Genomic DNA, 11,851 nt, shown 5'->3' with positions numbered 1-11,851 from the left:
GATAAAATTTGCTTCATCCATTTGCCCCGAGAGGAGAACCAAATGGCTGATGCATTAGCCACGCTGGCAGCAATGTTCAAAGTTGGTACCGATGTCAAGATTTAACCCATCATGATTAATCTTTGAGAGTGCCTTGCACACTGCTCTAGTGTAGAGGAAGAAGTAGACGGGAAACCGTGGTACCATGATATTGTGCATTATCTCAAGTTTCAGCAGTATCTAGAACAAAGCTCAGAAAATCATAAGAAAACCATTAAAAGGTTGGCAATGAATTTCTTATTGGATGGGGACATCTTATACAAGAGAAGTAGGGATCAAGTACTTTTGAGATGTGTGGATTCAGCCGAAGCTCGGAGAATAGTTGAGGAAGTCCACGAAGGAATTTGTGAGGCACATGCAAGTGGGCATATGTTGGCAAGACAAGTCATGAGAGCAGAGTATTATTGGCTCACGTTGGAAACGAATTGTATAAATTTCGCTCGAAAGTGTCACAAGTGTCAGATATACGCAGACAGAATCCACACTCTTGCAAATTCACTGAATGTATTGACATCACCATGGCCATTCTCAATGTGAGGCATGGATGTGATTGGGTTAATAACTCCGAAGGCATCAAATGGGCATCGGTTTATTCTAGTGGCAATTGACTACTTCACTAAATGGGTAGAAGCAGCATCCTTTGCTAATGTGACCCAGAAAGTGGTATATAAGTTCATCAAAAAAGAAATAATATGCCGCTATGGTCTCCTAGAAAGGATCATCACAGATAACGCTAGTAATCTCAATGGTTCATTGATGAAAGAGGTTTGTGCTAAGTTCAAGATCAAGCATCACAATTCAGTGCCTTATCGCCCAAAGATGAATGGAGCGGTGGAAGCAGCCAACAAGAACATCAAAAGGATAATTGAAAAGATGACAGATGTATACAAAGATTGGCATGAGAAGTTACCCTTCGCTTTGCATGCTTATCGCATAACAGTCCAAACTTCCACGAGAGCTACGCCGTTCTCTTTGGTATATGGGATGGAAGCAGTTTTACCAATTGAGGTAGAAATCTCTTCCCTAAGGGACCTTAAAGAAGTACAGTTGGAAGAAGTCGAATGGGTTAATGCTCGTTATGAGTAATTGAATTTCATAGAAGAAAAAAGGTTGACAGCACTTTGCCATGGGCAGTTATATCAAAAGAGAATAATGAGGGCATATGGCAAGAAGGTACATCCACGTCAGTTCCAAGAGGGAGAGTTAGTATTGAAAAGAATTCTTCCTAACCAGCAAGATCCTCGCGGGAAATGGACGTCGAATTGGGAAAGACCATTTGTGGTGAAGAAAGCTTTTTCAGGAGGAGCACTAATTTTGGCAGAGATGGATGGAAGGGAGTTTTCCAACCTAGTGAATGCCGATGCTGTCAAGAAATATTTTGCGTAAAAAAAAAAAAGAAAAGAGAAAAATTTTCAAGTTAAAAACCTGAAAAGGCGACTTGAGTATGAGAGATGTGTTTAGGGCGAAAACCCGAAAGGGCGGTCTAAACACGAAAGAGGTCCAAATACTACAAGGGCTTAACACAAAAAGGGTGAAAAATCATGATCCGAGATGTTCAGACAAAAGACAAGGGAGTTGACGCTTGTGCCTGCTTTGAGATAAAATGTCGAGGCTACTGTCAATATCTATCGAAACAATCATTAAGAAAGAACTGTATCTCTTTTGTATTAATTGGTTTTCCCCTGTTCCTTGTCATTATGCTTGATTGTAGAAACTTCCATTTTTATTAATGAAAAATAGCCTTTCTGCTCCCAACATTGTCATTATTTCCATTCTGCCAAGAGAGGAGATATAAGTACATTGCATTGCATTTGTCATAAAATTGGAATGATATTTAATAAAGAGCATGATAAAGTAAGAAATGTTTGCAATATTTTGAAAAAGGATCATAATTGACGGGGAATGAAATAGAGTCTGGTAATATAAAAAAGAAAGAGAAAAGACTAAGAAAAGAGAGAAAGAAATGGAAATAACAACAGACTGAAGAATAGTAAAAATGTGAAGAATGATTGGACCATGCATATGATAGAGGAAGAATTGGGGAAGACGAGAGATCGGAAGCGTGATCGGTTCATCCCCCATTGATCAAAGAGAAGGCTCTAAAACACTTAAAAAAAAAAAAACCTGATGAAGATGATTAGGATATTTAAATTGTCGCGTTCAAAGTTTTAAAACAACTGAAAAAGAGGGCAATTTATCTTTAAAGTCGTAGAACCTCAGATGAGGAATTGATTATTTTTCACCATTTCAAAAAAGAAAAAAGGTTTCGTTGCCTCAGCTTTGAGGAGTTCATTTTTAAAAGTCTCGTTGCCTCAGCTTTGAGGAGTTCATTTTTAAAAGTCTCGTTGCCTCAGCTTTGAGGAGTATATTTTAAAAGTTTCGTTGCCTCAGCTTTGAGGAGTTCATTTTAAAAGTCTCGTTGCCTCAGCTTTTGAGGAGCAACATTTTTAAAGTTATGTTGCCTCAGTTTTGAGAAGCCATAGTTTTTAAGTTATGTTGCCTCAGCTTTGGGGAGTTTCATTTTTAAAGTTTTGTAGCCTCAATTTTGAGGAGTTTATTTTTAAAGTTTCGTTGCCTCAGCTTTAAGGAATCTCATTTTTTTTTTAAAAAAAAAACCTTGGTAATAGAATTAAAGAATTTAGTTAAAAACAGTGTCTACATCTTTGCACTATTTCGGATTTTTGAAATGCGCAAAGAGGGGCAGCTGTAGACACTGAAAAAAATATAATAAATAATAAAATTTTAATTAATTAGGAATCATAAAATAATTAAAAAAAAAAGTAGTACGTCTGGCAGGGTGCGGACGCACCCTGTCAAGCACGATATTTCTTGCCAAGCTCCACCTTCACCCTACCAAACACGAAAAATTCACGTTTGGCAGAGTAATGGAGTGTGCCCCCTTCAACCCAGTATAAAGGGGGCATTGTAGCATTCAATTGGGGAAGGAACCATAACCTAGAAACCAAAAACAAACCCAGAAAAATCCCTCACAGCAAAAACCCGAGGAATCCTTAGTAGCAAAAAAAAAAAAAAAACTAGTAGCATTAAAACCAAAAAATCCTATTCTAGCAGCTAACCAACGAACCACAACTATCCACAAATCAAAAAATGTACCAAAAATGCCAAAAAAAATCAAGCAAAAACATACAATGGAAGGATAAGAGTAGCCGGGTTTTGGAGAATTTTTTTATTTTGATTTTTGGGTCCTACCGCCGGTGGGCATAGAGAGAGAGTGGAAGAGAGTCTGATTTCTTTGGGGCAGCAAGGGGAGTAAAGCCCAATTCGGGCAAAGAGAGAGAGACCAGTTCGAGCAAAGAGACGGCGAAGAGAGGGTCGGTCATTTGAGATAGTTGACGAAAAGAAGGAGATCCGATATGGGCGACGTCGGCAAAAAGGAGATCTGGTTGTCTGGGTGGTGGCTGCTGGTGAGGGGTCTTTGAGAAAGAGAGATCGGCACCGCGGGGTGAGGAATAGTGAAGCTTGTATTGCCGCTGGTTAGGAGGAACTTTTGGTCTTGTCGTCGGTGGTCATAGAGAGATCGACGCCGCAGGGTTAGGAATAGCGAAGCTTGTATTACGACCGGTTATGAGGAACTTTGGGTCTTGCAGTCGGTGGGCATAGAGAGAAGGGAGAGGATCGGTAGTTGAGAGATTTGGAGAGAAAAAATGTTGTTTTAAAGAGAGAAAAATTGATTGGAAGAGGTGAAGAGAGAAGAAGAAAGGAGCTCATAGACTTGGGATTTGCCACCTTTGAAACGATGCCATATTTGCCTTTCAAAAGGCTTTTCTTCTTTCTTTTGGACGGCGCCGTTTGTGGGGTGCTTAGAGACTTGCTGCTACTTAAGCATCGGAGCGGTGCGTTCCGAAAAGGCTCGATGGGCTAAGTATACGAGCTTGGAATACTACCTAGTGGATCAATCACTTTGGGTCCTTACTAGAATCCAAACAAGGTAAAGTCCCCTTCTTTATTTGTTGTATAAACTTGTTGATTGGCCCAGTGGTGTTGAGGAGCATGATAAGTATAAGATAATCAAGGAAAAGAATTTAAATTTTATCGTGACTAGGGATTTTAAAAATATGTATAGAATTAAAAATAAGAAATAAATAAATGTTTAAGTCTAGATAAGTAAATATATATATATATATATATATATATATATATATATATATATGAAAATGGTATAAAACAAATAACTATTTTTATAAATAAAATAATTGTTTAACTTAATACCAATGATGGGATGATCGATTGAGACGTGATAAGTCGCAATCCCGGGCCCATATTCCCTAGGTTCGGAATCCGAATCAAGGCTCCACCAGTACGATGGGAGGGCCTCGATTTCAAGATCCCGAAATTTTTAATAAATAAAGAATTTGACTATACAAAAAAATTATTCAATAAAAATAATAAATAAATAACAATAGATAAAAAAATGATAAAAAAATAATAATTCAAATATATAGTAAATAATTAATTTGTGAAAATGCAATATACATGACATTAAATAAATAAAAAAATAAAAAAAATAAATAATAATAAAAAATCTAAAACAACAACTAATTTAAAATTAAGCCTTAAATATCAAGTGGCACAAACTATGAATTAATAAATATTATAAAAAAATGTGCAGACAAAGATAAGAAAGAAAAAAAAAGAATTAAATATAGATATATAAAATAAGATTTTAGGCTTTAGGTTTGGATAAAAGATTGCTTACCAAAAAATATAATAATAATAAAAATATAAAAATATATAAAAAAGAAATAGTATAATAAAAATAATAATAAAATTTTTGTTCACTAAAATAAAATGGAATCACAAACAATTTATCTAATTATAAAAGGAAAATATAAAAGTAACTTAGAATAAAAAAATGTAAAAGTATGAAAAAATAATAATTAGAAATGAAATAGAAAATATGATAAATAAAATAAAATAAAAAGAAAATAATAATTAAATAATAAAAAAATGACAAAAAAAAAGTAGATAATTGCATTAGCATAGCATATATATATGTTGCATCATTGCATATAAATATTTTTGTTTTCGAGTTTAAGCCCCGATGATGGGATATTCTGAGGATCTTGCGAAAGTGAGTATTCCTCGAAAAGTTTCCTAGGTGAAAAGGTATCCCCGGCTCCCACCAGTATGATGGGAGGGCTCGAGAAACATTTTTAATAAAAAGATTTTGCCCGTATTAGGTTCATTATGCACAAAAATATTATTTTAAAAGAAAAAGTACGATGACCCCGATGACTGGATTTATTCGTCGAATATGCGAAGGTAAATTTCTCGAATAATTCTCTAGGTGAGAGAACACCCCGGATCCCACCAGTATGATGGGCGAATTCAGGAGAACGTCCTCAGTGAAAGGTTATTCGTCCGACATATTTTTATCCCACGCCATGCATTTCATCTTGCCTCACATTTGCATTCCATTTTAGGTTAAATAGGAGATAAAATAAGAGAATAATAACTAAAAAAATATAGTGAAATTAAAAATTAAAGCCTAATAAGATAATCTAAAAATGGTACCGTTCATGGAACGGGCGTCCCGGGGGTGCTAATCCTTCCCTAGGCATCACCGTACTCCCGAACTTAGATCTAGAAAAATGTAGACCAGCTTAGGGTTCTTTTCGATGGGCTTAAAATTAATTTAAGGCTTCATCGATTAGAATCGAATCAATAGGTGGCCAATCACACCTAGTAAAAAAGATTGGTGACGACTCTTAGTTTTTTAGAGTTTTCACTCGCGTCTAGCGGTCGGGTTCTCAAACCCGCACGTTACGATAGTGAGAAGTGGACAATGCATAAGTATTTGTACTAGTTAGGTCACCTTGACCTACATTTACTACCTTGATGTCCCAATCAAGGATTTTCAACCCAACTTCACTATACTAATGGAATTAATAGATTTCACCAAGTTTTCACAAAGCAAGCTTCCAACCCAAACACTAATCCCTTACAATAGTCTTTAAAGTGCTTCTTACACTCAATTTCTTAAAAAAAAAAAAAGAAAAAGAAGTATAACTGATTACTTTTATAGATCTAGAAAGATTATAATCAAGGCCAAACACTTTTTCAATGATAGGAATGAAGAACAAGTGTTTTTAGTAAAGGTATTTTGGCTTTTTTTTGCTCAAAATGATTCTTAAATGCTTCAATCTACCTTCTTTGACCGTTGGAGCTTCAATTTATACTTGGAGAGACATATTTTATTGTTCAAGACAGATTTTAACCGTTAGGAACAATTCTGATGTCATTCTAGTCGTTATTTTGTCTTCTAGTATTTAAATTTAAAAAGGCAGACAGAGTTCAACTAACTAGTTACAGACAACTCTAATCGATTGTAGCTTTTCTACCTTGCATTTTCTTGTTGTTGTGTGTCTTGTGTTAACCAATTACAGGAGGCTTTAACCGATTAAGAGATCTTTGTCTTCAGACATCTTCTAATTGGTTAACTCTCATCTTAATTGATTGAAGCTTCACTTCCTTCACCCTTAACCAATTAACACAAGCGCTAATCAGTTAGAAATCTTTGAATTTGAATTTCTAAAGTTTAGCTCCCTTCAACGGTCAACCTTCACTTTAAAGTTAAATTTCGGCGCTTTGGAAATTCTTCAAGTCTTGTGCTCTAGCATATTAGCATACCTTTATTTTGCTTTGTCCAACACCTTTTTAATCAATTAAGTCTAGTGCTAACCGATTAAGGCTGATCTATCTTGCTTTAACCTAGCACCCAGTTATGCCTTAACTGGTTAAAGTTCCGTGTTAATAAGCTAACAATGTTTTATCTTTACTAATCACTTTTTTCCTTCTTTCTTTAACTGACTGATTAACTCATTTTCAAATTTAGCAAGCATTTTGACTTACCCTTGATTAACAAATTTGTTAGGAGAAATAAACCATATCTTGCACACTTAAATAGTGAAGTTAGACAGTAATGAATAAGGAATACTTTGTTATCATCAAGAACATACGGTGTCAACATTCTCTCCCTTTTCTATGATGACAAAATGCTCCTAAATTAAGAATGCAATGTCTTCAAAACAATAAACTTTTATGTGTAGATTTAGGGATTGCTCCCCCTAATGTATATCAATGTACAGATATAAGCATTTATCATGAGAATATATATATATATATATATATATATATATATATATATATATATATATATATAATCATCCAACATTGAACCTATATATAATCAGCAATTTAGCATTAAAGCACAATTCAAAACACAAACATATAGATATAAACATTGTTCATCCTATCCTTCTATTTTCTCCCCCTTTTTGTCATCAATTAAAAGAGGGGCCTAAGTTTAGAGTTCAACTAATCAGACTCTAAGAAGCCTTATTCACTGATGATTCATCAATTCCTAGGTGAACATGTAAAGGAGCAACATGGAGGGAATAAAGAGATTCAAGTTCAAATGAGGATCTAGAGGATATAAGTTCAGGGGATGTTGGTTTGAAGGTTGGTTTGGTAGTGGATTCAACTATCCTAGCAGATTTCCTTCATCTAAATACCTTGGTCTTTGTGGTCATTGTTTCTCTTCTTTTACTAGTAATTTTCTTAACTACAGACCCAGTGACTACTGTTTTTCCCTTATCATACGCTGTGTGGTATGCAATTTTCTCTTGGTGTTGTTGTGCTAACTGAGCTTCTTGTTCCATTTTCTCCTTTTGTTTGGCCTAGTTAGCTTCAACTTCCTTGAGAATTTCAATGATAAAATATGAAAGCAAAATGCCTTCAGATTCTTTAAGGGGATTCTCATATGCCTTTGCAGTTGCTGAATTTTCTTTATTCAAGTTTGTATCCTTTTCCACTATTTTTTCTTAATCAGTTTCCTTTTCCATTTCTTCATCCTCATTTTCTTTTTCAATTCCTTTAGCTTATTCTGCTTCAAGACTTATTTCAACATTTTGTTCTTTGTTTTCATTGTCAGCTTCTCCTTTCACAACTTCATCTTCATGGTCAGATGCTTGTAAGTCAAATTGCTCTGTGGTAGTCCTCTCACTTGACACACTTGCAATTGTGGTTGAGCTTCAAAGGTAGGGCGTTTGGTTTTTTTTTTTTTGAAGCATGAGATCTTCAAGATGTTATAATTTTTCCTTAATTTTAACTATCTTCAACTTGTTCAGTCAGCTTTCCATCAATCCTCATAAGAAGGTTGAATATCATTTCACCTTGATAAAGGGCTTGATTGACTCTGGCTTGAGGTGTAAAGGGAGTTTCAGTTCCAAGTGGGATTGGGGTTCCTTTAATTGATTTAATGCATTGTTTTCTCTCTAACTTATATCCCATCTTCAATACATTTCCTAAAAAGATTCCTTGATCTTTGTTTCTTATTAAATCAACTTGAAATCTGATACTCCAGATCCTTTTTTTTTCTTGGCAAGTGATGTGATGATATTGTCATATGGGAAGTTAGCTTTGTCCCCTAGGTATGTCCCTCGGATTCTTTCAATCGTAAACTTGGCTACATTTAATGAAATTTCATTGAAAGCAGATTCCATGAGCTAAATGTCTTGAGTACTTACATAACCAAAACTGCTGCTTCTTCCATGAAGTGTGGTAGCAATGAAATAATGTAGGATCATAAGTTGAGCATTCTTAATCTCACTGGCATAGCTTCTGGAGGGAAACTTTTCTTTTTTCTAGTCATAATCTCCCAAAGATGATTGGGATAATATTTTTTGGACATTTTGAATTCCTCTACTTCAAACTATGTTTTTAGAAACTCTTTTAAGTCTTGAGCACTAATATGAAATTCTCTACCACTTAGGAAGACATTCAAACCATATTTGGTAAATTCTTCTCAATTAATTAGTTAGTTTTGTCCACAATAATGCTAGAATAAAATTCCTTTACTAATGAGGGGCTAAACATCCTATCCCCTAAGATACTCAAATTCCTCAATTTCAAAGATTCAAAATATCCTTCTAAATCCTTTTTTTACTACCAGTACTTCATCAAAACTAAGCCAATCAAAGAACTTCCCACAAAAAATCGTTGCATTCCCAATTTTCTTGAACCTATTAACATGTAATTTGTTTCGAAGTCGAGAAGTGGAATTTGTACCTTTTCCTATGAAGATTTTTGAATCAGCTGTTCTTTTCCCTTTCTCTTGCATTTTCTTTTTGCTTTCCTTCTTCTTATCGGCTAAGGGTACTTGGGTAAACTTCAACGCATAGGCAAAATGAAATGGAATGAAAAACCAGGCGCATTCGACCAAGATAGAGCAAATTACTATACTCATTCAATGGCTCGTAAAAATGTATGTTTAAGTTTATCTATAATCATTTATTAAGCTAAGTGAGATGAATACGTTTGAACAAAATTGTGGAACTCAATCAATAAACAAGTCTAATCGAATGTAAGTGAATTATAATTTATTATATGCACAAATTCAAATAATAAGTTCCTAGAAGATAAATAAACTTGATTAGAAGTTCATGAATAGTAAGTTCAATAAAAAACCCAGGTGACGATGTTTGCTTGTTTTTAAAGTTGATAAATTCAAGTTATGATTTTCAACAAACATCGAATCTTAAATTTTGTCTGTTTTATAGTATTGAAATGTTCGTGTAATGTATGCAGTAGATCTTTTTGCAAGCCAACTCAATTATTAAGTTCACTAAAAACTTATCAATAATTGCATTACAATTGCATTACTGTGAAAGAAACGATACTTGCATAGGTGTCATGTTTTACAAAGTTAATCTGCAGGAAACAGGGAGATGAATAGCATGAAAAAACTTGATTCAGATTATAGCACAAGGTTTAGATACAATGTTAAAGGGGGGGAATATCCATTTAAGGACTTTACAAGTCATTATTAGCTACTTCAAAGTAAAGAAACAGAGGGGCAATATATCTAGAAATGTCAGAAATGAATCAACTTAAGTTCATGAAAGAGTTGTGTTAAGCCTAAGAAATAAGAAGAGAAAGAAATAACAATTTGATGAGTAATAAACTCTTACTCAAGGGTAGGGTCAAAGTCCATTATTTGAACAAAGTTACAAGAATGATATGAATGTGTTAGAAAAGAGTAATAGCTATCATACACATTGCCATGCAGAGGCCGTGAGCAAGCACCTATCTTGCCACCCTAAAGAAAGAGACTTTCCATCATCTCTTTCGAAAACTCTAAACCCACCACTCTCTCCTTCACATTGAAGAGGGCAATAATGGGTCCTAATTTTCAGTAGAAGTTTTGCCTGTATCAAGGACTTGGAACTCATTTTCATCCCTTCAAATCCATGACTCTCCATTCTTCCTTTCCATGTTTCCATCTTTGCATACCTTGGAAACTTGTTGTCCTCATCCTTGTCACAGTTAATTATGCTTTTGATCTCTTTCCCAAGATGGTTTTTCTCAATGCTTAACCTCTCAGCACTCTCTAGTGGCAGGCAATCATCCAATGAATCAAACATGGCTGCAAAATAATGTAAAGATTCCATAAATCTCGATAAGAAGCTTCTTGGGCTTCGGCTACCTTCTTGTTCCACTAAGATAACAATGGAAGGCCTAAGTGAATGTACAGATTTCAGTGTGTCAGATATTTTCAGAAAGTTATTCAAAGTATTCAAATGAAAAACTAGATTCACAACAACTGTTTCATTTTTCTTTTTCCTTAGGTTAACCAGCTTAGAGCCTCTCAACAACCCTTGAAATTCGAAGACCAGATTCCGACACCCTCCGGCGAAGCTCACTAATCTAGTCTCAGTTTCTTGCAATTCTTCTGAGCTTCTTCCATACCCAGTAAGACGGAGGGATATTCGATTGCCACTTGATGCCTTTTCGGAGAGAGATTGTATGAGGGAAGGCCATTGAAACCCATAACAGACATCAAAGTCAATAACATGCAAGGCTCGATTATTGATCTCATCCTCTTTCTCAAAGGCTTCGATTATAGCTTGGTTAGCAGTGAAATGAGCAAACTGGTAATAAGGCGACACCCTATAAAGACAAGTGAAAGCCAAAAACTGTTCTTCATTAGTAGGTTCCTTCATGACCATGTCGTAGAAAGGAGATTTTTGGGTGAGAAGCCTTGCGGCCAAGCCATCGGCAAAATAAGCGACGACTCGTTGCACGGAGTCTCCTATTAAGGACACACTTTGATACAGTTCGGTGAGATTCTCCAAGGCTGAGTTCACATTATTCTCATCGACTGAAGTAGCAGTTATGAGCAGCAAGTGGATCAAATGGAGGCCTTTCCCATCTTCAACCATTTTTTTCCTCTTATGGTCTACCTTTAGCATCTCTTCCCTCACTTGAAGAAGCCTAAATATCTTCCCTTCACAACCTTCATATGATGGGTTAAAAGGCTTGGAAATATCCTTTGTCTTCCTCTTTCTGTTCCTCTCCCCACCAGGATCGGTAACAATCGACAGGCTGAGGTTCAAAAGCTCATCCTCATCTGTGTCTTCCATGATCGGTTCAGGGGAGAGAAACAAAGATCAAATAGACTGAGGAGAAGTACAAGATTTTAGGACAAGGAGAGACATGAGCGAGGCTAGGCTTTTATGGGGAGAATGGCGATGGGAATAACTCATAAAAATTCCCTTGTGTCATTACATGAGAAAGGAACAAAAGAGTAATATAAAGAGAGAGATTGGAGATATTATTTTTGGTACAATTGGATGGGGAGATATATAAAGAAGGGTATCTTTTTATTCTCAAGAATCAGTGTGTCTTAGGTCAAGAAAACATTTTGATTTTCTCAAATATAAAAATTTGATGCTGGAGTTATTGCAGAATACTAAAAAGTTATAATTTAAGTTATAATTCTTGATTGCCC

General features: G+C 35.3%; 1 protein-coding gene across 1 annotated transcript; it reads right to left on the bottom strand.

The window, feature by feature from the left end:
* Positions 1-10,017: 10,017 nt before the first annotated feature.
* LOC18593143 (GRAS family protein RAM1-like) lies at positions 10,018-11,685 on the bottom strand. The gene has a single exon (XM_018125445.2). The coding sequence runs from the start codon at positions 11,481-11,483 to the stop codon at positions 10,110-10,112; it is 1,374 nt and encodes a 457-aa protein (XP_017980934.2). The 5' UTR covers positions 11,484-11,685; the 3' UTR covers positions 10,018-10,109.
* Positions 11,686-11,851: the final 166 nt, after the last annotated feature.

This window comes from Theobroma cacao, chromosome 8, assembly GCF_053813885.1.
Source record: "Theobroma cacao isolate CCN51 chromosome 8, ASM5381388v1, whole genome shotgun sequence".
In the NCBI taxonomy this organism is placed as follows: Eukaryota; Viridiplantae; Streptophyta; class Magnoliopsida; order Malvales; family Malvaceae; genus Theobroma; species Theobroma cacao.
Note: the sequence above shows the minus strand (reverse complement) of the source record. Positions and strands in the feature narration are given on the sequence as shown.

Bases quoted from the DNA above. Each gene is read 5' to 3' on its own strand.
- LOC18593143 (XM_018125445.2), bottom strand. From the start codon at position 11,483: ATGGAAGACACAGATGAGGATGAGCTTTTGAACCTCAGCCTGTCGATT.